The sequence below is a fragment of the Gopherus flavomarginatus genome, chromosome 3 (genome assembly GCF_025201925.1).
Source record: "Gopherus flavomarginatus isolate rGopFla2 chromosome 3, rGopFla2.mat.asm, whole genome shotgun sequence".
Taxonomy (NCBI): domain Eukaryota; kingdom Metazoa; phylum Chordata; order Testudines; family Testudinidae; genus Gopherus; species Gopherus flavomarginatus.
The window spans coordinates 177445333-177471658 of record NC_066619.1 but is presented as its reverse complement, the minus strand read 5'-3'; the positions used below and the strand labels follow the sequence as shown (position 1 = coordinate 177471658).

General features: G+C 45.8%; 2 protein-coding genes and 1 long non-coding RNA gene across 8 annotated transcripts in view; 1 reads left to right on the top strand and 2 right to left on the bottom strand.

The window, feature by feature from the left end:
* Positions 1–888: 888 nt before the first annotated feature.
* LOC127046875 (uncharacterized) lies at positions 889–1592 on the top strand. Its single transcript, XR_007773239.1, has 3 exons — positions 889–910; positions 1065–1345; positions 1421–1592. It is a non-coding gene; the product is annotated as an uncharacterized LOC127046875 (long non-coding RNA).
* A 1464-nt stretch (positions 1593–3056) lies between these two features.
* Positions 3057–9631, bottom strand: LOC127046868 (alcohol dehydrogenase 1-like). Its single transcript, XM_050944490.1, has 9 exons — positions 9558–9631; positions 5575–5676; positions 5189–5330; positions 4796–4883; positions 4490–4709; positions 4142–4402; positions 3928–4063; positions 3706–3844; positions 3057–3118 (listed from the first exon to the last, which is right to left on the bottom strand). The coding sequence occupies exons 1-9, from the start codon at positions 9573–9575 to the stop codon at positions 3094–3096; spliced, it is 1131 nt and encodes a 376-aa protein (XP_050800447.1). The 5' UTR covers positions 9576–9631; the 3' UTR covers positions 3057–3093.
* The window catches only part of LOC127046850 (alcohol dehydrogenase 1-like), an 86681-nt gene continuing 63436 nt past the window's right edge, over positions 3082–26326 (bottom strand). For 5 of the 6 annotated variants that reach the window (XM_050944467.1, XM_050944457.1, XM_050944459.1 and 2 more), the window contains one exon: positions 25970–26040. In XM_050944467.1, coding sequence (XP_050800424.1) covers positions 26016–26040 — 25 coding nt within the window. In that variant the 3' untranslated portion in view covers positions 25970–26015. Of the gene's footprint in view, positions 3119–25969; positions 26041–26326 lie in introns of those variants that run through there. The other variant, XM_050944461.1, reaches the window with a different exon arrangement.

The following is a 26326-nucleotide window of genomic DNA, read 5'->3' as shown; positions in this document are numbered from 1 at the left end:
ATCCTGAGTTCAATTTTACAAGCCAGTATGTATTCATTTGGGAAAGTGTTCAGTGGCACAGGCTCGACACTGCAGTGGGTGTCCAGGGCTCTTCCTGTCCAGGGAGTGCAGTGTAATTGGGGGGGGGGGGGGGGGAAGAAGGCCAGGGATTTGGGAGTGGCTCCACAGCAAGACTTCCTCATGCTAAGGGCAGGGGTGGTAGTAGTAAGTAACTGTCTTCTGTGCAACCTGCACTGGGTGCTGTACCCTTCTCCACCTTGTGGTGTCACATCAAGGGGAAGGTTGATGTCTGGGTTCTCCCTTCCCTATGCTTTGTATGAGCTCAATAATAATGAAATGAGGGTTGGTTATTGCTGGCTTAGACCTTGTGCCCATCTGCTTGTGTGTACTTATTTGTCATCTCTGTCTCCTTTTGGGGTGGGGCATATTGTGTCTTTTTTCTGTGTCTGTGCACTACTTGGCTCTATGAGCGGGTGGCTAGCTTAATGCAACCTGGGCTATGCAGTCTCAGCCAGCTGGGGGAGGCACCATAAGCAGCTGTCTGGCACAAACCAATGGCCCAGGGCCTGCAGCTCAGCAGGAGGCTCCTGAGGCAGGCCGAGGTCGTGGAATGTGACTTCCCCAAACCAGCGGCTCCCGCGGCGGCGCTAAGCCGGACCCATCAATCAGCCTCCGGTGCCACCAGCTGCTCTGGCTGGCGCATGCGCATTTGGGAACAGCGTCCCATTGGGCGCCTCCCCACCCAATGTGGAGCCGCGGGCGGGGTACAAAGCCGGAAGCGGCTCAGGCGCGAGGGAGCGGCGGCTGCTGCAGCAGCCAGAGCAAGGAAGAGGCCGGAGCGGTGCGTGTCTCGCTGCGCTGCCGGGCGCCGAGAGCTCCCGGAGCTCCGTGACTCCGGCGTTTGCTAAAAGTAAGGGACGGTACCGCTCCCCCCCCCTCCCTCCCTCCCTCACGGCGCCGAGATGCCGGTACCCCGCCCCGCCTCACGGGTGTGGTTTGCCGCGTCCCCGCTTATTGATTCAGTGCTTTGCTTTACAAACTGATCAGCTGTTCTCTTACTACAGATTGGCTGCAACCTGGGGGAATCAGTAGTGACTGGTCAGTGATTGCTGCCAACCCTTATATTCTATGATGGTCACAGTGTTGGAAATTGCTTCGTTAAAGTTCTACAGCCATATAATTTTGCCATGTCTTGCTCTGGCACCTATTAATCATACATTGTTACAAATTGTGATTCTGCTTTTATGATTTCTCTTTAACTTCCAGCGTGGGGAAGGAATTTTCCCCCACCAATTTAATTGAGATGAGTGCACTTTACCTTTCTTTCACAGGTTAGGCAGACTCAGTGCACCCAACGTGGCTGGAGTATGGCCATTTATATTGAGACTTGTGGGTACCCACATGGCCCATAGCAGCGTAGACCAATCCGCACAAGCAGTCCCAGAAGTCACCTACTACAAAACAAGACAGGCCCAAAGGACATAATCCCATCAGCCATGCCATCAGGGGCTCATTCACCAACACATCTACCAATGTGATATGTGCCAGCATTGCCCCTCTGCCAGTAACAGATTTTTTTAGAGTTGGTGTATATTTATATACACACACACTCTACTTACTGTAGATACAGACTGTGGGTTTGGCTACAGTTGCAGCTGTACAGCTCTGGGAGTTTGAGTATGGAAAAGTGTTATGGGAATATTCTGGAGGTCAGTTACAGCATAAGATTAACACTAGCACTCCAGTGCTGTTCTCTTTATTCCTCTCATACATGTGGAGTACAACCAGTGCTGTATGTACCTTTTCCATTTCCAATGTCTCTCTTTTGGGATGGGGTGACCAGATCTGAACACAGTAACCAGTGACTGATCCATGAGAGGAAAAGTCAATTTAAATTAAATAATCTCATTGGCCCTGATCACCCCCATATAGACAACCCTAATATTTCTGTAGGGGGAAGGATGAAATTTGCCTCCACCTTCAGCTATGTATGTGATACTTGTGATCCTAACTGTTTGGGGGGGGGAGGGGTTTGGTCAAACTATGCTGGTGCCCATACCACTATGGCTAAACTGCTGTTTTTAGCACACTAGCTAATTGAAGCTCAGGTTCTTGTGTAAACACTTGAGTCTAGGTGCTGGGGATTTTAGAAAAACACTAAATATTGTGAGCTCACAAGAAAAAATAGCAAGAGTTGAATAGTGCTGTGAAAGCTGTTGTGCAGCCCTTGTAAATAATCTTTTGGAACACTGACAATTTGTGATGAATGGCTGGAATGCCACAATTGTTTACAGAACAGTCTAAACAATTCTGGTTCTTGTCTGAAATGGCTGCTCAGTTATGTTTCTGTTTCTCCATGTTACTTAAACTAAAAATGTGGTTGAGCCTATTTATTAGAAAGTCACAATCTCTTTGAAAATTACAGCTTTCATTAATTTTTTTTATTTTTAAAGTACATTTCTAGCCCAAATATTGTGGAGAAAAGCTTTTACATTTTCTGAGCAAAGTGCACAATATGTGTATATATTAACTCACCCACAAAAAATCATTAACTGAGAGTTGTGGTTTCTCAAGGACATTTCATGTTGATAGACTCAATAATTATTACTGATATTGAGTTCTCCTCTCATCAAGCTGCACAATCTCTTAGACTGCAGCCATATTCCACTGTCTGTTTTCCCTTTTTATAAAAGGGAGTAAAAATTCTCCCACAATGGTGTAATTAAAAACTACATTCCTCTCAGATCAGCTCAACAGTTAATTTAAACAAGCAGGAATACATTTGATTTCAGAGTTATGAAAGCTGAAACTGCAAAATGAGCAATATTTATGACTTGGTTACATGTCATCTATTGCGAGGGAACTGACCCACAGTTTGGAGAACTGCTGCACTGGAGTTACCTGTTCCTGGATTCATATGCTTATAATTGTACTAATTAAACAACGAGGATTCAGCACAGAAAGGGACAACAGGGTAAAAGATTTAAATCACCAATGGAGGATACTTTGTAGGATATATTAGTAGCTATAAATATTACAGGGAGGAGCTTTTGGATGAGATGTGTCATGCTGTTGATAACCCCCAGGCCGATCCTAAAACAGCAGGACAGTGCGGATACTGAAATAGAAAAAAACAGTCAGGTTAAATGACATCAAACAGTGTGTAACTGTGGACATTTCTCAAGATTCAGGATTACCTCAACCTCTGTTATAGCCCAACCAATAATCCCAGAATTTAGAAATGGAAAAGCCCCCTGGGGTCATTTAGTCATTCCCTTTCCAATCAGCCCTTATGCATATCATATTTTGAATATGTGGCTTCCTTTAAGAGGAATTGTTTTGTCATTACTATAGACCTCCCTTATGAAACCCTGAGATGCACGCCTCTTGTTTTCATGTCAGGAATGTGTATCTCCCTCCCAGAGAGGGTAATGAAATCCAGCTGCTGCTGGTTCTACACTACATGCTTTCTGTAAAGCAGGCTCTCCTAAACTGTGGCTCAAAGACTGGGAGTGGATGGGTCATTACAAAAACTATTTCCCCCATGCTAATTTTTCCCCCTGCTGTTACTGGTCTGAGAAGTGGAACCTTAATAGAGAAGGATGCTGGGAATGCTGAAACATAAAACAAAAGCAGGCAGTGACAATAGTTATGTTTGCTCAGCTGCATCATAGCATATATGTAAGTTTAAAAAAACCCACGCACCTCTTTCCTGACTGTAACAATTCAAATCCTTCATTGATTTTATCAAATGGTAAAGTGTGTGTTATTAGCACATCTGGATTAAATTTCTTCTCCATATAACCAGACACTAGTTTGGGGATAGAATCCTTAGTCTTCCAACCTGGAAAAACATATGATGAGTACTGAAATCACTAGTTGTTTACTCCAGATTTTTAGTGAGCAATCAGAATTGAATCTCCATACCTCCAATAATACTCCCTTTCCAGGTACGTCCAGTAAACAGCAGCATAGGGTCAAAGGACAGCTGTGATCCTGAAGGAGGTGTTCCAACCATCACACAGGTGCCAGAGTTCATGTGGCAGGATGCCAGGGCAGCTACCTGGTTTAAAAAAAAAAAAAAAAGACAACATCACATGGAGTGAAACTTATGAAACAACTGCAGTGTGCATTTACATACCATAGTATCTGTGTGGCCAATGACTTCAAAGGAATAGTCCACACCATGGCCAGTCATCTCAACCAGCACCTCCTGAACAGGTTTCTTGAAGTCCTGAGGGTTGATGCACTCAGTGGCTCCTAACTCTCTAGCCTTGGTAAATTTATCTTTGTTGATGTCGATCCCAATGATCCGGGAAGCACCGGCTGATTTACAGCCAATAACAACAGAGAGGCCAACTCCTCCCAAACCGAAGATGGCACAAGTTGAACCAGGTTTAACCTGCATAACAACAAAACAGGGGACTCTGTAAGAATCTACCCATAGATTGAATTGTAGTCCTGGAACATGGGGGGTGGGGGCGGTAACCTTGGCATTATTGATGGCAGCACCATAACCGGTGGAAAATCCACAGCCAAACAGACAGACTTTATCCAGAGGAGCATCATCATCAATTCTTGCAATGGCAGAATCAGGCATAACTGTGTATTCTGAGAAGGTGCTGATCCACAGGAAATGGTGAATTGCTTTCCCTTTGCAGGTGAATCTGCTGGTCTTGTCCGGCATGAGGTTCTGGGATTCATGGAGGCTGTTAAGAGACGTAATATATGATGATTAATATTGTCAGAAAAACTGAGGGTGAGATTCAGGCAACACAAGTTGAAACAAACTCACTGTGTCTTCAGGCAACAGTTGGAGTCAGGATTCAAACAGGAGCTGCATTCCCCACATTGGGGAAGACACAGAGGGATGACTTTTTCTCCTAAGGTGGGAGGGAGAAGAATATCTTGTCTTTGTCAGTAGGTGATGGAGAAGCACTGCTTTTAGTACTTTAAAAGCATCGTGCAAGGAATTTATTCACAAAGTTAAATTGTGGCTAAGCTTTGAAAAATTCAGTTCCAATACTGGATCAAAGAATTTTGAGAAGGCAACCATTTAGAGTCAGCACCAAAATCATTTAAATTCATCTGGCTGCCTTCACCGCATATCCACACAGTAATGGTCTGCTCCTGCACCACTGAAGTTTTACCATTGACTTCAATGGGTGCAAGAGCAAGCCCTCCATACCTGGTTTCACACATGTCACTCCTTCTCCAATACTCTCCACAATCCCAGCTCCTTCGTGGCCAGGAATAACTGGGTAATCTATATTTGGAAAAGAACCTTTCAGAACATGGTCATCTGTCCGACAGATCCCTGTAGCCACTATCTGTATGGAAATGAAAGAACACATCTTGTGAAACAGTCACGTTTGCAAAGCTCGCTGAGGCCTCTGAAGAGATGTACCCCTTGTGTCCAATAACATGACTGAAACAATGGGGAAAGGTACCAGGTGTCAAATCAACTATGAAGCTGGATGAGTATTTTTGAGCTTAGTTATTTGAATATCAGGAACTTGAAGGGAACACATTTTTGCATCTTGTTTTAGACAACTAAAACCAAAAGTAGGGTACCTTAACACGGACTTCATGGGCTTTCGGAGGTGCAACCTCTACCTCCTCGATAGAGAGTGGTTTACCCACTTCCCAGGCAATGGCAGCCTTGCATTTTATAACCTGTGAAAAATACAGTAGATTACATTTATGTAGGAACTGTTATGTAAAAATACACGGATTGAATACATTGAAAAGCTACTATTAGGAATCCAGAATTAAACATTTTCTCCTGCAGTTACAATGCATTTGAGTCCCTTTGGAACTACTATTATCTGCGAAAAAGAACGAGGAGTACTTGTGGCACCTTAAAGACTAACAAATTTATTTAGGCATAAGCATTTGTGGGCTATAAACCCCCTTCATCAGATGGAGTGGTGTAGTGAGGCGCCCTGGCTCTCCACAGCATCTGAAAAGGATGAGCCAGAATAGATGCCGAGGTGGGTGGAGCCACCGCTGCCTTTCCCCGCCCCCTGGAAGTTAAGAGGCGGGACACAGTGCTCAGTTAGGTGCAGGCTGCTGGAGGGGACAGATGCTGGTACTTGAGCCCCCGCTGGGCCCAGCCTGCCCCAGCGTATGGCCCGTATCCTGAGGAGCCCATGGTCTGAGACCCCCCAGACGAAGACGGTGAGAGACGGGTACCTAGAGAGGGGGAGGTTGGAAGTGGCCTGGGAGTAGCCAACCCCAGTCTGACTCCAGGGGACCCCGAACCAATGTCAGTGTGTTTTGGCTAGGATCCCCACTGGCTGCAGCGAATCTTTGCCGCGGCCATGGCCCCGGGCTGGGATGCAGTGGAGTGGGAGGGCCAGCGTCCCACCCTCGGAAGGGTGGCAGACTCCCCCTGGCCTAGAGGGGAGTTTAACTCTGTATTTGCCCAGCCCCTGTTGAAGGGCCAGGACTCTTGACTTGCTTAGAGACTTTGTTTGCTCAGCCCCGCTGAAGGGTCTGTGCCCTGGACAGATTGCTGCTGTGTAGCGAGGCGCCCTGGCTCCCCGCTGCGCCTGTAAGGGACGAGCCCCAGCACCGGACCCTTACAAGTGGAAAATACAGTAGGAAGATAGCTGTGTGTATATATAAAAAATATATATACAGAGAACATAAAAAGATGGGGGTTGCCATACCAACTCTAACAAGACAAATCAATTAAGGTGAGCTATTATCAGCAGGAGAAAAAAACTTGTGGTGATAATCACCACGGCCCATTTCAAACAGTTGACAAGAAGGTGTGAGTAACAGTAGGGGGAAAAATTAGCATGGAGGGAAATAGTTTCTGTAATGACCCATCCACTCCCTTTGCCCTCAACCACAACTATTTCACATTTGGGGACAATGTATACACCTTCAAGGCAGCGGCACTGGTATGGATACCCACATGGCCCCACAGTATGCCAACATTTTTATGGCTGACTTAGAACAAGGCTTCATCTCCTAATGCCTCTACTCTGCTTGCACCATTTTTATGGCTGACTTAGAACAAGGCTTCATCTCCTAATGCCTCTACTCTGCTTGCACTATCCACCAGGATTTCAACAGTTTCCATCCCACCCTCAGCCTGGACCAGTCCACACAAGAGAGCCACTTCCTGGACACTACGGTGCCAATAAGTGATGGTCACATAAACACCACCCTGTAGTGGAAACCTAGACTGCTATACTTACCCACATGTCTCCAGCTTTCATCCAGGACACGCCACACGATCCATTGTCTACAGTCAAGCTCTAGGATACAACTGCATTTGCTCCAATCCCTCAGACAGACACACACCTGTAGAATCTCTATCAAGCGTTCTTAAAATTACAGTAACCACCTGCAGAAGTGAAGGAACAGATTGACAGAGCCAGAAGAATGCCCCAAAGTCACCTACTACAGGACAGGCCCAACAAAGAAAGTAACAGAATGCCACTAGCTGTCACCTTCAGCCCCCAACTGAAATCCCTCCAGCACATCATCAAGGATCTACAACCTGTCCCTCACTCTCACAGACATTGAGAGACAGGCCAGTCCTCGTTAATAGACAGCCCCCAACCTGAAGCAAATACTCACCAGCAACCACACAACAAAAACAGTAACCCAGGAACCTATCCTTGCAACAAACCCTGTTGCCAACTCTGTCCACATATCTATTCAAGGACCTAATCACATCAGCCACACCATCAGGGGCTCATTCACCTGCACATCTACCAATCTGATGTGCCAGCATGTGCCAGCAATGTGTCTCTGCCATGTACATTGGCCAAACCGGACAGTCTCTACACAAAAGAATAAATGGACACAAATCAGACCTCAAGAATTATAACATTCAAAAACTGGTAGAACACTTCAATCTCTCTGGACACTCAGTTACAGACCTAAAAGTGGCAGTTTGTGAACAAAAAAACCCTTCAGAAACAGACTCCAATGAGAAACTGCAGAACTGGAATTAATTTGCAAACTGAACACCATCAAATTAGGCTCGAATGGAGACGGGGAGTGGAAGGGTCATTACAAAAACTAAAAACTATTTCTCCATGCTAATTTGTTCCCTACTGTTACTCACACCTTCTTGTCAACTGTCTGAAATGGGTCATCCTGATTATCACTACAAAAGTTTTGTATTTTCCACTCCATGCATCTGATCAAATGGGTTTTAGCCCATGAAAGCTTATGCCCAAATAAATTTGTTAGTCTCTATGGTGCCACAAGTATTCCTCATTCTTTTTGCTGATACAGACTAACACAGCTACCACTCTGAAACCTATCTGGGGAAATACTTTATCCTGTATTTAAGTAGACTATACTTTGCCACAATGAACAGGTGCAAAGTTATTCATCTAATATCTTTCACTGCAAGGCTGGAAGTATCACCAGAACAACAGTTTGAAGGCTCAAAGCCTTATTTTCAGAGGTATAGAGTATCTACGGCTCCTATTGATGTCCATTCTAGAAATCAGACCCTGAATCCTGTGAAGTACTGAGCATTAGGGCACTCAGCACCTCATCGGATTAGTCTTTATGAATTCAGCATTGCCACTTTTGGAGACTCCTACCAGATACAGAGAAAATAATCCTGTACCCCGGGCTTCCAAGACATTTCTGGGGGATAGGTGGAGTTAGGGACTGAAGTACCACTGTAACATTACTTAATGTGTCTGAATAAAAGCAAATCACTATGAACAGAACTCTTCTAAAAAGACCACTCATCAAAAGAAATATTTATACCTATGGACCTTTCTGTTTTGTTTGCTCGTATCCACATCTATCCTTTGTTTCCATTTTCACATGATCTAGAAATTAGGGTTAAGATCCTCACCTCTGCCTTTAGACCCTTTTACATTTTGTATGGGCGTGAGGGGGCACACAGAGTCCCTAACACCCTCACATCTCAGTGCAGGCACCGTGGAGCTAAGGTTGCCATCCCAAGGCCCCTTTCCAAACACTCGCGTGACAGGGCTGCAACACTGCTGAGTTTCTGGAAAGTGCTACCTGTGCCCAAAGCAGCACAGGATTGTGAGGGTGTAACAGTGGTTTAAAGCCACCTTAGCCCCAACACGCAGAGATTAAGTGGTTTCTTTATAAGAAATCTTTGCCAGCGCTAGATTTCCCAAGTTCCCACCCAGTCCTTTAATGTGAGAGAAAATGTCTTCTATTGGACCAACTCCTGCTGGTGGAAGCTGCTTTCAGGCTTCACAGAGGTCAGGTCTGGAGAAGGTAACCAGAGTGTCTGACTAAATAAAAGTCCCTGAGCACTCAGCTCCCACCCCCCGCCCCAAACCACAGAATTACTGTGAGTAAAGCTGCCTGGAGGCTGGCCCAGAGCTGCAGCTGTTTGGCCCAGCTGCGGAGAGGGAAGGCGCTGGCGTTTGGGACCGTAGCACGGTGCTCAGCGCGGTGCTTGCAGCGACTCCCCCATTACGAGCCCGGGGCCAGGCTCAGCGGCAGGAACAGTTTGCAGCCCCGCCCGGAACAATCACCGTGGCAGCGCTGCAGGCTCTTTGAAATACCGACGATCAGGCCGTTACTCTTACTTTGCCGGAGGTGCCCATGGGGCGCGCGCAGAGCCGGCCCGGCCCGGCCGCTCCCTGCAGGCAGGCAGGCTCCGCTTCCCTTTGCCGAGAGTAAAGCAGCCCCAGGCGCAGATCACCGGCTGCCAGCGCCCGCCGCGCTGTCCCGCCAACCCGGGAAACTGAGCGGGGCCCCGACAAACCAGCGCGTGGCAGCCGCTGCCCTTTGGAGGGAGGAGAGATCCAGCTCTTCCACGCAGCGGTCAAAGTCTGCAGCTGCGCTCCCCGTTTGCTTTGCGGGGCCGCTGACCCTAAAAGGCACCACGTGAGTCTCAGCATTTGTTCCCGGGTTGAAAGGGGGCCGAGGGGGTTGCAAAATTACCACATTTCCTTACGTTTAATTAGCAAAACAAAAATAAATAAAAGCAGCATCAAATTTCAGAATATTTAGCCTTGTGAAATGTGGAAATGAGAATTTCTTAACAGTTCTGTTGCCGACACAGGGTGCCCGAGGCAAGCAACAGTGGTTCATGGCCCAGAGTGCGTTGAGCCGATAAACACACCAGGGTGGAGAAGCAAGCAAAGTTTATGTGAGATCTCAAAGCGCTGCAGGGAGGCTGATGCCTCTAATTGAGCACAGCTAAAACAAGCAGTTTGTTCCTTTATATCCCATGAGAACTTTTCTTGCTGACTAACAATCCCCCGTTTCCCCTCCCTCTTCTGTCCGGCTGCAGCATTCTCTTCTTACACACACCTTTGTCTTCCCCCCTCCTCCCCCCTCTTGGCTGCTGAGACATGTGTACTGTATCTAAAAGCGGCCTTGAAACTTGCTTTAATTTAGCTTCAGTGTGTTACAGCAGGGAACTGGCTGTTACAATCAGAAAACTAACTGCTGACTTTACATTTTTGCAGCTATTAGTACATTAAGTTACACTAGGTTACACAAAGTGTTTAACATGGAGGAACATTGGTTCATTGAGGCCTACAACAGGAGGGCTTCATTGACACTTGTGGTCTACCACCCTCCAGAATTACCTAGGGTTATGCCTAGTGACACCAACAACTCCCTCCTTTGAGAATACTCAACAAACTTTTGGCTGAGTGTTCTCACATTTAAAGGCCAACGTGATATAGCTCTAGGGAGCTGGAGTGCTTTACAGCAAGCAAGCAAGCAAGAGAAGAGTAATGATACACAACACCACACCAGTGAGCAGAAGGCGAGCAATGCCTTCCCCTAGCTCTCCCAGGTTGAGTAACCAGCCCCAGAGGGAATTAGAAATAGTGGGTTTTCTTTTCTGGGCCTTCCACTGTTCAAAAGCCTGTTTGGCTGACAGGATGTGCTTGTTAACATTCTGTGTGCTTTCTGGGACATAAGTACAGCATTTATTCCCTCTAAGGGCGCACACCGCACCCTGGGAAGCCACACTTCCACCCAGGAAGTGTCCACGTATGTCTTCATGATCACAGATCAGATGGTATTCCTGATGCATCTATAAGGGCAGTGGGCCAAGTCTGGTACTCAAGATCACTCCGAATGGCCATCAGCTGGTCATTCAGGAAATCCCGAATTCCTAAACAAACTAGATCCCACTGCAATGCCTTCCCAGCCTTAGTTATATTCAATATTATAGTACTATATTACATTTGTTATTTAACTATTTTTAGGTACTTGTAAAAGGCATTAACATTAATAGGCTACATTATTAGTCACTGGAATGGTTTTAATACGGATAAAATTTCTAGTAGCAGAACAAACTCTTTGGGTACTTGTTATTTAAAATTCAATTAGAGAGAGCTATACATACTGAAGGATTTATTCAAAACACAGGGCACAGCTTGTAGAATAAACCCCAAAATCCAATTAATACCACATTCCCAAACATGGGTCCCACAAATGTCCTCCCGCCAGTGTATAATTCTTTGTTTTTTCACCAGGGTTAGTTTTTAAGATCCTTTTTAGTCAGGAATTTCTGGACTTTGGCAATTTTAGAGTGTTCCTTCTTCTTTCCCGAAACAGTCGTGGTGCAGCATTTTACAGGGGAGAGGTTACCAGCACATTACCCTGTAATGGTTTTGCTTTATCTAGAAAAATTTAAAGGAACAATAAATCTGTCAGTGGACAAGGGAGAGGTTACTAGCACTTTACCTTGTACTTTTTCCTTGCTGTCCAGAAGGCACAGTGCAGCTAGAAGGCGAAATAGGCTAATCATCTGTAGGAGAATTCTCCCGATGTGAAGGGGTTTTTTTGCAGTGAGAATCTTGGGTCCAAGCAGTCAGTCTTTGGCACTCCACAGTGGTGTTGGTAGGTAGCAGGACTTAATAAGGGCCTTTCCAGGGTGGAGCTAGAGCAGTCTTTCATTGGTGGACCTTTACATCAATCCCGTCTCCTGGTTTCGAGGAGTGGCAGGGCTGCTAGGGTCTTTGGGTAGCGCTTTTTTTACCGGTGAGAAAAGAAACTTAACACATTTTATTAGGGCCTGGCAGTGTTTTTTAGATCTCATAGCTGCGTGGGCAAATGTAAGCCCTCCTTTTTCTGATTGTTAGCCAAGTCTTAACTGTGAGCAGTGTTCTTGAATGGCGTTAGTGTTTTATCTATAGCCTGAGCTTGCTATTTTATTTTATTTTATTTTTCAGTTAATTTATTCTGTTTTTTGTTCTTCTTTCCTTTTTGGCTTCTTTTAACCTGCAAAGGAAACTTCCACTTTTTACTTATACACCTTTTTTCCAACAATGAAGACATAAACATTGTCATTATACAGTACATTAGTTTTATTATTTAATATATGCCACACACACCCTTTTACTAAAATAACCTTATTACAGAGCTTTGGAGCAACAAGCCAGGACAAGCACACCCACTTTGAGGAGTTCATTTAATTTAACCTCTAGTCCAATAGCTTTCCACCATCCCCAGCCCTCTGGCTAGAAATTTGAGGTAGCCAGAAAGATCCCATGTACAATATGGGGAGTGGGTTAACTTTTTATGTCTTTGCTTTCAAAGACTGTTGGTATGCACATTTTAACAACAATTTTTGCAATTAACAACTTGGCCAATGAAGTTTCTTTTTTTTACTTAAGGAAATGCATTAGACTTTAGTATATTACATTCTCCTGATTTATCCAAACACTTTGTATTTTAAGTTGAATAAAACAAGTATCTGCATTTTAATTTAAACCTTTTTATTTAATTTTAAAATAGACTATTCTATGAAAATATTAAACACAACAATTCCGGCCACAAGACAAACACCACAGGACAGAACATAGAACACAAAACATAATTCCTATTGTGCTAGTAAATGCATGGTACGTTGAATGCTGTTTAGCTGGCATCAGTTTTCTCCGGTTATCTGAAAGACAAAGAAACAGAGGTCTACCCACCCCTTCTGGGCAGACAATTATTGCTTGAAATATACAAATACCCTTGTTGACTTCAGGCAAAACAGAAGAATTACCCCATATTTTCTTGTATTTGTTTCATAGGCAGCCCAGGTTTTCAATTACATAACACTGTATACATTCTTCAGCTAATTTAACTAAATTGTTTATAGCCAAACCAAATGATTGCAATCCAATAATTTCTTTGCCTGAATTTATTTACAAACATTTTACAGACACCAAGAACTTTCTTCTTTAGCATTTTTACAAAGTTTAACTGCTGTTTTCTTCAGCAACTACAGAGTTAACTTCTCACTCTCCCTTAAATTACTTGCTTGTCTCCCAACAGCCACTTTTATCAACTTAACTCACCATTCCAAGTAAGTCCTAGGTATTTTAAATTCCCATGCTTACACTAACTGACTTCTTCCTTCCACTACACCCTGAAAGTTTTTCAACCTGTTTTCCAACCTCTCTGTCTTTTGCCTGCCCACCTGGGCCCGATCCTGCTTTTCTTGCTGAACCGTCCCTTCCATGGGCACCAACTTGTTCCACTACCAGTTTAGCTAGGAGGGTGGGCTTTTTAACTAGCCCCCACCCCTCCTGGTCTTTTCCCTTAAACATTCTTACTTACAGGACTATCCGAGTCCTCCTTCCTGGACAAAAACACATGGCCCATTGGGCAAAGGCCATTTACTTAACATATAATCCAAACCTCTTTAGAGGGTTTATCCAGAGACCCATCCACCTGTCTGCTGACACTTAAGTAGAAAAGAGAATTACACAGAGCAGAGGAACTTACAGTCTAAGCCAGACTTTTCCACTTGTATACACTGACCGCTACAGGGGACGGACGGGACAGAAGGATCTCAATTCAACCTCAGAGCTTCCTCGCACGCATGGCTTCCACTCCGAGGAATTACGAACGAAAGGTTCAGTTCCGCCCACAAATGCCCAAATGAGAGCAGAAAAACAATGGTAACCGGTTAAACAGAACAGAACCAGAACCAGATAGCGTTTTCTTATCCTATTAGGGCTCACTTTTACTCATGCAGTTCTCAGTATATAACACCAACAGTACCAAGCAAAGCAAACATAAAATAACAAGGGTAAAACAAATAGATGGTGTACATTCTGCAGGGCTCCCCCCTTCTTAATTCCTTACCAAACTGTGACAAATTTCTGTTACCAATCTATCTCTCGTGTCGGGTGATCAGACTGACACTACAGGATCGTTGGGGGAAGATAAAGAAAACACACCATATAACTGAATTTTAAAGCTTCATTAATAAAATAATAAAACAACAACGGAGAGTGCTGGGAACACTCCCACATCACTCAGGAAAATATTAATGCCCCAAGCCCCTTTCATACTCACACATGTACGTCCAGACTGGCCACTTCTGTGTATAATGTTCAGAGAAGGGGGAGAGGTGGATGGGAGATTATCCTGTGTACAGCTTGTCCAGAATTTCTAACATGCTTCCGCTCTTGGGAGGGCTGTTCTCTTACACCCTGGAATCTCCTGCGGTGTCTCTTTCAGAGATTCCAGTCCAGGTCGGCTGTCTGTGGTTTCTTCGGTGTCACCAAGCCACACCGGCTTCGGGGTCACAAAGGCACACTGTTGGATCTTACTGGACAGTTAAGCTTTGCAAATGTAATCTCAGTTCTGTAACTTGTATTGCCTTTGGTTCGCCTTTGTCTATTTTTTTTTTTACAGTCAGCTGTGGCCGAAAGCAGTTTTTCTTTGTACTTAGCATAATCTGCGTTGATTCTTGACCTTGAACGCAGAGCAACTTTCTTTTTATCCCTGGGCCAGGCTGAATTTCAAATTAACCCGTTCCTTTCCTCAATAGACAAATTTGCTCACGCTGTGTCAGGGCTTTTTTGGTGATTAAACGCTCCTCTTAGATTTATGATCTTATTTAGATTGAAGTACCTTCTAGTGGGCATTGTTTAGATGGATTTTCACTCGTGTAAATATTCCAATTCTCTAAATACCTGCAGGTTGATGAACCAAAATGTACGTACATGTAATATGCTGGGGTACCTTTAGGGGGTGAGGTGGAATGTTTAGACTGTCCCCCTGCCCATTTTCCACTTACACACACAGGGAGGGTGCCCTGTCCACGCTAGCGGCTCATAAACTAAGGATTTTTCCCTACAGGGTACTCACACAGGGGAGGCTAACGAGGATGGCCACGACCCTCCTACACCTCCCTTCAGCAAAGAGCGTCGGCTAGTCTCTGGGAGACGGCGCCGCTTACTCTGATTGCATCCAATGAGATGATCAGACTGTCAGTAGCCCACACAGAAAGGAAAGAGTAACGGAAGACGGGTACACACACTCCTAGACCCAGGCAGCTTCCTCACTGGACGATGCCAGGCCGAGTCAGCCCACCATGGGTCGGACCTCCTAAAGATCCACTAGTTACCAGGCTTGCGTTAGAATAGTCCTGGTTACGAGCTTTTGCTTCACAGGGTACTCTGGGCGTCTTCCGGTAACAGTTACTCACAGTGGCCCCCAGTACCATTCTGCATCTGATCTTGCTTTTTAGCTACAACAGGGAGAGAGTGCACTAGGACATAGGGTCTCCCCTTTTTAGACAGGTCCCTCCTTTGTCCCTGCACTATCCCTAACCTGCTTTTGAATCCTTGCACTCCGCCAGACAGGGGGAAGAACAGGAGCTACAGTGGGGGATTTTTACAAGAGCTCTCCATACAAACAGCTTCAGAAGCTACCCGTTCACTGACAAAACAGGAGTAATTGGAGGATCGTGTTATAATTAAGTGATCCTTCCGGTGGCTACCTTTTCTGGTCCTCTAGTTGATATTGAGGCCAGTCTACTATACAGAACTTTTTAGTTTGCTTTTAGTTAATGGATCTGATCCAAGCACTTCCCAATTCGCTAGAATGCATTCTAAAGGTGTACATCATGCCCTGCCTGTACTCTGTCCCTGCCCCATATCCTAGGGTGACACTGGGCGTCCCCAGGTCCTAACAGACAAAAATCCAGACCACTGGACTGTTCCTACCTTATCCAAGGGACCGGTTCCTCACCGTCGCCCTCAACTGCTTCTCCACTACTCGAGTGCGTTGCTCTGTTGCGCCCTCTGGGGTCGCTCACACCACGTCTCCACCGAGGCCCCCGGTGAAGTCAGCGGTGTGCACTGGGCGTCGGTCGTTGCCGCGATCTGTTGACCGCCAGGAGGGTCCTGGGCAAGGCTGATTTTAGCCTCGAAGCCCACCCAGGGACGCCAAAACTGTTGCAGGCACAGAGGGTGCCCAAGGGAAGCAACAGTGGTTCGTTGCCCAGAGTGCGTTGAGCCAACGAACACACCAGGGTGGAGAAGCAAGCAAAGTTTATGTGAATTCTCAAAGCGGTGCAGGGAGGCTGATGCCTCAAATCAAGCACAGCTAAAACAAGCAGTTTGTTCCTTTATATCCCATGAGAACTTTTCTTGTTGACTAACAATCCCCCGTTTCCCCTCCCTCTTCTGTCCGGCTGCAGCATTCTCTTCTCACACACACCTTTGTCTTCCCCCCTCTTCCCCCCTCTTGGCTGCTGAGACGTGTACTGTATCTAAAAGCGGCCTTGAAACTTGCTTTAATTTAGCTTCAGTGTGTTACAGCAGGGAACTGGCTGTTACAATCAGAAAACTAACTGCTGACTTTACATTTTTGCAGCTATTAGTACATTAGGTTACACTAGGTTACACAAAGTGTTTAACATGGAGGAACATTGGTTCATTGAGGCCTACAACAGGAGGGCTTCATTGACACTTGTGGTCTACCACCCTCCAGAGTTACCTAGGGTTATGCCTAGTGACACCAACAGTTCTATTGTGAATAAACGCAGGGCAGCCTGTGATTGCAATTTAAATATGCACTGCCTTGTTCACCTAGTGATTATGTAATGGCTAGCACCAGGATTCCTGACAGCAAGTACTGGCCTCAGGTCTGCGTATGAAAGCTACAGTAGCCATACATATAATTTCACAATCAGAGATGCTACCTGCTTTTTTGTTATTTATCACAAAGGTACTCAACCTTTTTCTTTCTGAGGCCCATCTAACATACTCCACAACTACTTCTCTACATATAAAAGCCATGGCTGACATTAAGGGGCAGCAAGCAGAGCAACTGGTGGAGGCCCCTGCAAAGCTAAGTTGTTCAGGCCTCAGCCACGGGTGGAGGGTCTTGGGGCCCCAGGCTTCAGCCCCACATGGTGGGCCTTCAGTTTTCTGCCCTATGCCCAGTGAGTCTAAGACTCCTGGTTGAGAACTGCTGTTTTATCATATGTAGGCTTCCACTCTGGGACAGTTTCAAGTAAGGTGCCTGCATTTTAGCCCATCAGAAAATAACACCTCCTCAAACAAGCACATTGAAAGAAAAATGGATTATGGTTTTAAAAGAACTAGGGCAGAAGCCAAGATTTTTAGAGCCTAGGACAGGCTGTAGAAGTTCCCATTGCCCCAGTCTGGGATGTAGGGGTTTTTAAACCAACTTCCAAAACCTCTGCTTCCTTCCCCAGACTGAAGAAGAATTCAGAGTAGCTGAAAAGCTTGTACCTTCCACCAACAGAAATGGATCCAATAAAAGATATTACCTAACCCACCTTGTCTCTTTCATGTCCTGAGATCAACACAGCTACAGCAACACTGCAAAGAAGAGCCCAGTCCGTCTTTTCATGTGATAGGATTTTTATTCATCATTGTCTTTAATTACATTTGCCATTAGAATGTAACTGTGAGCAGTCAGGATGAGCTCTACCCTGACAACTGGTGGTGAATTATGGGGAGTGTGGAAAGGAATTTCAGGTATTTGCATTGGCACACCCAGCTCACCTAGCATAGCCCAGGGCAGGCTGGGATGGGTGTTTTGACAGCTCTGGGATCCCCAATTTCTTTGTTATTGGGGCAGGAAGAATAAAGTGGTGTTACCCTGACTATGTAAATGAGGAACTATGAGACTGCTTTATGACAGAAATGACTCAGCCTCAATTAAGTGGCACTTGCTAGACAAGGGACATGGGTTCCAACCCCCAGTGAATTGAGAGAGATTGGGGACTGGTGTGTGTACCTGATGGTATGGTACCTGTTTGTGGTGTTTCTCCAATGGGATGCCGCATTGTTTCCCTCCTTTATTAAAAGGATCTTGCTACACAGACTCCGTGCTTGTGAGAGGGGAAGTATTGCCTCCTAGAGGCACCCGGGGAGGGTGGTAAGTAAGTGTCCCAGGTCACTGGGTGGGGGCTCGAGCCATTTATGCATGGTGTTATTTAAACGGAACCCCTGGATACTGAACCCGGCCCTTGTTGCCGTCAACTCAGGGGGCAGAACTGTTATTTCACAGAGGAGTAGTGGACACAGAGGGGAAAACTGCTACCAATTGCACAGTCTTTTCTCTCAGCTGTTAAAGAGTAGAGCTAATTTTGATTCCATTAGGAGTCTATCTAAAGGCTGCTGAGCTGAATTCATGTTGGGCTAATGGTGCACCAGCACTGGGGCTCCCCTACTATGAGCTGGAATTACTGAGCTGAGAGCACTGAGTGCTGTGCTAACTAGTGGGGGAGTCTGAAGACCTATTGCTAAGTGGCTGGCAGAGTGGAGCAGTTTGCAGCATGTTGGAGCAGCCCATGGAACAGTGAGTGGAGCGGAGCGGAGCTGTTTACGGGCATGGCTGGAATGGCTCGTTGGCTGGCTAGAGGAGTGGCACAGCTGGTGAAGTGGAGCTAGTTGTGGTGAGGGCTGCAGCAGAACTCCATGGAGAGGTGGAGCAGTTGGCCTTGGCCCATGTAAGGTTCCCCTTACCACCCTGTGTGCCCCCCCCATGTCCACCCAGGTTGAGGGGGGTAAAACTCTGCAGGTAAACTTTTGGACTCTGGGGTGCCACTGACCAGAGACTTTTGGGTTGTTGGACTTTGGGGTGATTGGACTTAAGACCCTAAGGGCGAAAGGACATTGCCAAATGTACTTGGAGGTGGGTTTTTTGCTTATGGTTTGTTTTATAATCCTGTTTGTGGTGTTTCTCCAATGGGATGCCGCATTGTTTCCCTCCTTTATTAAAAGGATTTTGCTACACAGACTCCGTGCTTGTGGGAGGGGAAGTATTGCCTCCTAGAGGCACCCGGGGAGGGTGGTATGTAAATGTCCCAGGTCATTGGGTGGGGGCTCGAGCCAGTTATGCATGGTGTTATTGAAACGGAACCCTTGGATACTGAACCCGGCCCTTGTTGCTGCCAACTCAGAGGGGCAGAAGTGTTACATAACTGTTATTTCACAGAGCAGTAGTGGACACAGAGGGGAAAACTGCTACCAAAGCTTACCTGCCTGTAACAGGTTGGGACTCACCAGCTGGCACCTCCTGCTGGTGACTCTGGGAATTAGCTCTGTCCAGTAGAGCGCCCCCTCCTGGTGGTGTCCCATCTGCCATTCTGCCCTCCGTTGCTGTCTCTGCACCCACGTTGCTCCCTGCTTGGTGGCATCCTCTTCAAGGCCACTGCCCTCCGGCAGTGTCCTTTAGTCCATCTGGACCCTCTTCCGGGGGTCCATGATCAGCAGTTCTACACTCCAGCCACCGTGTCCAACCACCCTCCGAGTCCAATCTCTCTTGTCAGGGATCTGGCGTAATCTAATGGCCGCTCCCTACGGCCAATGGCTGGGTGTACTGCAAGGAGTGAAGCGGGGGACCCAGGCCTGCCCTCTTCTCTGGGTCCCGGCCCAGGGACCCTCTGGCAGCAGCCTCGCTGTCCTCCTTCTCTCCCCTCATCTGTCTGCTTTCTCGGGCCGCTTCCCCTACAAGCCCTTGCACCCGCTAGGCCCTTCCTTTCAAGGCCGGCAGCCTGGCGGGTTACAGGCTCAAGCTCCCTAGCCTCCCTGAGCCTGGCCAGCACTGCACTGTCCGCGGTGCTAGTCTCCTCCCTTGGAGACTGACCTTCCCCCATCAAAGGCCTGTGACAGACTGACTGCTCCAGGCAGCCTTTATATACATCTGAGCCTGGCCCTGATTGGCTGTCTCCAAACTGGGCCCTGATTGGCTCCCCATCTGTGCAGGTGCCCTGGCCTGCCACAGCCCACTCTCACAGGGAGTGGGGCAGTGTGCCCCACTACACTGCCCTACAGTTTGCTTCTACCTCCTCAAATACAAGACAAAAGGGCCTTTGTGCTACCTTATAGGTAAGGATGGGACTTTATTCCATCCCTCTCCCTTGCAAACACTCTGCTCTAGCATCTTTCCTTAGCAGCAGGTCTGTTCTTACTCTGTTACCTTCCCAGGGAACAGCATCCTCCAAAATCATCTTCTCTGCAGTATTAACTCAAATTATATCTCGAGTGTTGCCCTTAACCTGAATCCTATCCACAAACAAAAATCTCTAGCTCTAGTTAAGTGGTGGTTTAAACTCAAGCTAGCTGGCCCATAAGTTGAAGCTCATGCTGCCGACCCTCCGGCTTATAATACAGTGGGGATGCAGCTACAGGTTATGGTTTAGATTAGTTACCACAACTCATCAACCACTAATCCAATCGCTGTGGTAGCTCCAATGTTGTTTTGCAGCATGGCTGCTCCAACTTGGGCTAGTTGCTTGAGTGTTCTAAGTGTTGCTGACAGAGTGTTGTCCTCACTACAAGTGGGAGGAAGAGAAGCTGGTTACTACAAGCTTTCTCAGAGCAATATGAAGATATCACCCTGACGGCAACCTGCACAACACCCACTCTCCTCTTCCCGCCTAAGTGCAATGCATTATTATTACCACCGTTTGTATGATAACCTAATCAAAGTCTGATACAACAATGAAAGCCATTTGTAGAACAAAGAACATGAAACATTGGGGAAATAATGCCTCTTGTTGCCTATTTCTCTTTAAGCCCTTTACATGTACCAGACGTCACAATTATCCCCAATATACCTGGTTTGCTAGATTTACAATAGCGCTGCCCACAAAATGAGGTGCAGGGAAAGGACCAGTTAGAGACTCAGTTCAGCATCTCTAGCCAGTCCTGATGACTAGTGGATAGGCCACAGCAGTTCTCAGACTTCATTGCACCGTGACCCCTTTCTGACAACAAAAATTACTATACATGACCCCAGGCAGGGGGACTGAACCTGCGCCCGCCCAAGCCACACAGCCCCAGGGGCGAGGCCAAAGCCCAGAGGCTTCAACTCGGGATGGGTGGTCTGTAACCTGAGCCCTGCCACCCAGGGCTGAAGCTGTCACACTTCAACTTCAGACCTGGGTAGTGGGGCTTAGGCTTTGGCCCCAGATCCCAACAAGTCTAAAACCAGCCCTGGCAACCCCCATTAAAACTGGATCACGACCCACTTGGGGTCCCTACCCACAGTTTGAGACTTGCTGAGAGAAAAATAGTGAAACTCAGAAGAGACCAGTAAATGGCATTGAGGCCAGAGAGCACTTTGGAAAGTGGCTGTCCTGTGTATAAGTAGCAGGCTGGCGGTAGCAGTATAGGAGCAGACTGCATTGTTAAAAATGCCTAGGAGGACCATTTGTTGCGATTGTTCCAGTATTTATAATTCCAAGTGTTCAAAAAGCATGAGTCAGGCCTCAAAACATTTATGAGGTTTAAAACAATGTTTTGGGTTTTTTTTTAAATTTATGTTGTTTTTAGAGCCTTTAGGAGGCACTGAGGTCACGTTTTCAAGCTTTTTTCTGCAATCATAGAGCATGTCTACGCTGTAGCTGTGAATGTGCTTCCCAGCAGTGGTAGACACCAGACACACACTAGCTCTGCAGCATGACAACAACAGTGTGACTGCAGCAGCCTGGGTGGCAGTTGAGAGAGCCATCTGAGTTAGGGTTGCCAACTTTCTGATTGCAAAAAACCAAACACTCTTCCCCTGCCCCCACTCACTCCATTCTCCCTTCCTCCTATCAATCACTCGCCCCCACCCTCGCTCATTTTCACTGGGCTGGGGCAAGGGATTGGCGTGCGTGGGGGAGTGAGGGCTCCAGCTGTGGGTGCTGGCTCTGGGGTTTGTGAAGGGGCACAGGGCTTGGGCAGGAGGTTGGGCTGTGAGGGCTCCAGCTGTAGGTGAGGACTCTGGGGTGGGGCCATGGATGAAGGGTTTGGGATGTGGGAGGGAGCTCAGGGCTGGGGCTGAGGGGTTCAGAGTGCAGGCGGGGGTTCAGGCTGGGACAGGGGTTTGGAGTGCAGGACGGAGTTCCGGGTGCGGGCTCTGGGCAGCGCTTACCTCAGGCGGCTCCCAGGAAGCAGTGACATGTCTCTCCAGCTCCTAGGCATAGGTGCGGCCAGGAGGCTCTGCATACTGCCCCACCCACAGGCACTGCCCCTGCAGCCCTTCCCGGGGTGGGGGCAGGATCATACCAACCGCTTCCAGGAATCGGGGGAAGCCAGCCTTAGCCCCGCTGCACCACCACCTGGACCTTCAATGGTGCTGACTGGAGCTGACAGGGTCCCTTTTTGAGGGGGCGTTCTGGTCAAAAACTGGACACCGGCAACCCTATCCTGAATACGTACCCAGGAGATCGGGTGTGATTGCACTCAGGCATCTGCTATGCTGGTGCCCATACCACCATGGCTAAACTGCTATTTTTAGCACACTAGCTCAAGCTGGCTAGTTTCTGTGCTGGGAAGCATGCTCCCATCTGCTATGTAAAACATACACTTTAAGTCTAGGAACCTTTTTAAAAAAAAAATAAAATATTGAAACTCAGATTCTTGTGTAAGCACTTGAGTCTAGGTGCTGGGGATTTTAGAAAAACACTAAATATTGTGAGCTCACAAGAAAAAATAGCAAGAGCTGAATAGTGTTGTGAAAGCTGTTGTGCAACCCTTGTAAATAATCTTTTGGAACACTGACAATTTGTGATAAATGGCTGGAATGCCACAATTGTTTACAGACCAGTCTAAACAATTCTGGTTCTTGTCTGAAATGGCTTCTCAGTTATGTTTCTCCATCTTACCTGAATCTGGTTTCTTCTTGTTGAGATGCATGCACCTGGCCCAACGTTACGATTCAGGCTTTTCTTATTGTATGACTTCTACAACACTAAAAATGTGGTAGGTGGTTGAGCCTATAAGAAAGTCAGAATCTCTACTCGGGAGAGCTCACTCTTATTTTAGACATAATAAACATGATGTATCCATTATTGCCAGCTTTCACAGTTTTGAGTCTCATCATATTTGGTGTTTTTCTTGAAGCTCTAATTCCTGGAGATGTGTGTTTATGTGAAAATCACAGCTTTCATTTTTTTTTTAAAGTACATTTCTAGCCCGAATGTTGTGGAGAAAAGCTTGAACAGGTGATCAAATGTACCCTAAAAGGTTCAGAAAACAAGAAGTTTCACGACCCATAGAATAATTAGGTACATTTTCTGAGCAAAGTGCACAGTAAGCCTGAACAGTGATATGGCAGTAAACAAGTAACGTCTAATTCTTCAACCTCGGAATAAGCTGGTTTTAATAAACCGTTCCTGTTTAAAAATGTGAAATATGTATATATTAACTCCCCCACAAAAAATCATTAACTGAGAGTTGTGGTTTCTCAAGGACATTTCATATTGATAGAATCAATACAGATCAAGGACTGCATCAGTTAAGGCTACGTTAACATCCAGAGCAACCTCAGTTCACATGCTTTACAACACAAATATAACATCCATTCTTAATGTGATCATTTTGAACGTCTAATTACTGAAATAAGAAACAAAAATTCTTACAGATATTGACTGAAATTGAGTTCTCCTTTCATTCTTGCAAGTAGTAACAGATAATCCCATCCTTTCCAAGCTGCACAATCTCTCAGACTGCAGCCATATTCCACTGTCTGTTTTCCCTTTTTTATAAAAAGGAGTAAAAATTCTCAGACTATGCTGTATTTAAACAGTGCAAATAACTATGCAGGGTTTGACAGAAACATTGTAATAATGCTAATTGATGACAATTTTCATTTAATTGCTTTAATTAATTTCCAAAGCTTTGGGCCTATGTACAAGTTTTCTGGATAAAAACAAACTGGAACAATGTCCAAAACTACATTCCTCTCAGATCAGCCCAACAACTAATTTAAACAAGCAGGAGTGCAAGATGCATATGAATGGTCCTGATTTTTTTTAAACATAGTCTGATTTCAGAGTTATGAAAGTTGAAACTGCAAAATGAGCAATATGTCCAATGGCATAGCACCCTCATGTATCTAGATTTGTGACTTGGTTACATGTCATCTATTGGAGGTAACAATTCAAGCATTTGGTGTTTGGTTGCTGGCATTCTGTGTCATTACAAACCTCGCTACCTGAGTGACCATAGACAGATGGAGAGGGTTGGGAGTTCAAAGGAAGAAAAACAGAGAAATTAACACACTTGTATTTGAATAAACTTGGAAAGATTTTAGGACTCCAGTTGAGGGCACTGAGCATCTTGCAGGTTCAAGAGAATTTAAAAAGGCAAATGACAAGATATAATGACTGATGTTTAAAATATTATATACTTGAATCAGAAATAGTAAAGAAAAGAGTTCTCTAATATCCTGCTAATGAATGCCATATATTGCAATTTCTTTCACTACACCATTGAGTATTATGTAACATATTTAAAGATTTAAACATTAAACAAGGGTTCTCAGATTTCATTGCACTGTGACTCCCTTCTGACAACAAAAAAAATACTATATGTCTCGAAGGGGGGGCGGGTATAATTCCCCACTCTGAACCTTAGCGTCCAAAAGATGGGGTACCAGCATGAATTTCTCTAAGCTCAATTACCAGCTTAGTACTTGTAGCGCTGCCACCAACCAGGAATTCCAGTGCCTGGTACACTCTGGTCCCCCCAAAACTTTGCCCGCGGACCTCCAAGACCCAGTCCCTCTGGATCTTAACACAAGGAAAGTAAATCCTTTCCCTCACCATTGCCTCTCCCAGGCTTCCCCTCCCTGGGTTACCCTGGAAGATTACTGTGATTCAAACTCCTTGAATCTTACAACAGAGAAGAAAATCCACCTTCCCCCTTCCTTCTCTCTCCCCCTCCCAGACTCTCCTTGAGAGAAAAAGTAATCCTGATACAGAGAGAAAATTAACCTCTCTTTCCTCCTCCTTCCCACCAATTCCCTGGTGGATCCAGACCCAGTCCACTGGGGTCTGACCAGAATAAAAAAAAAAGAATCAGGTTCTTAAAGAAGAAAAGCTTTTATTAAAGAAAGAAAAAACAGTAAAACTTATCTTTGTAAATTTAAGATGGAATATGTTACAGGGTCTTTCAGCTATAGACACTAGGAATACCCTCCTATCCTAAGTATACAAGTACAAATTAAAATCCTTTCAGCAAAATACAAATTTGAACTCCTTCCAGCCCAATACACATTTGCAAATAAAGAAAACAAACATAAGCCTAACTCGCCTTATCTACCTGGTACTTACTATTCTGGATTTATAAGAACCTGTATCAGGGAGATTGCAGAGAAACCTGGTTGCACGTCTGGTCACTCTCAGAACCCAGAGTGAACAACCACCAAATCCTAACAGCAGACACAAAAACTTCCCTCCCTCACGATCTGAAAGTATCCTGTCCCCTGATTGGTCTTCTGGTCAGCTGACAGCCAGGCTCACTGATCTTGTTAACCCTTTCCAGGCAAAAGAGATATGAAGTACTTCTGTTTATTAACTCTTACTCATCTGTTTATGACAACCCCAAAGACTGAGCCCACCCAAGCCCTGCTGCCCCCGACAGGGAGGCCAAAGCCACCTCAGGGAGGGAAGCCCAAGGGCTTCGACTCCAGGTGGTGGGGATTGGGCTTCAGCTTCGGACCCAGGCAGTGGGGCTCAAGCTTTGGCCCCAGCAAATTTAACACCAGGCCTGGCCGACCCCATGAAAACGGAGTTGTGACCCACTTTGGGGTCCTGACCCACAGATTGAGAACTGCTGCACTGGAGTTACCTGTTCCTGGATTCATATGCTTATAATTGTACTAATTAAACAACGAGGATTCAGCACAGAAAGGGACAACAGGGTAAAAGATTTAAATCACCAATGGAGGATACTTTGTAGGATATATTAGTAGCTATAAATATTACAGGGAGGAGATTTTGGATGAGATGTGTCATGCTGTTGATAACCCCCAGGCCGATCCTAAAACAGCAGGACAGTGCGGATACTGAAATAGAAAAAAAAAGTCAGGTTAAATGACATCAAACAGTGTGTAACTGTGAACATTTCTCAAGATTCAGGATTACCTCAACCTCTGTTATAGCCCGACCAACATGCTATTGGCTGAACTATAAATGCATAAGGAGCCCATCTCTGCTTTGGCCATTAATCCCAGAATTTAGAGATGGAAAAGCCCCCTGGGGTCATTTAGTCATTCCCTTTCCAATCAGCCCTTATGCATATCATATTTTGAATATGTGGCTTCCTTTAAGAGGAATTGTTTTGTCATTACT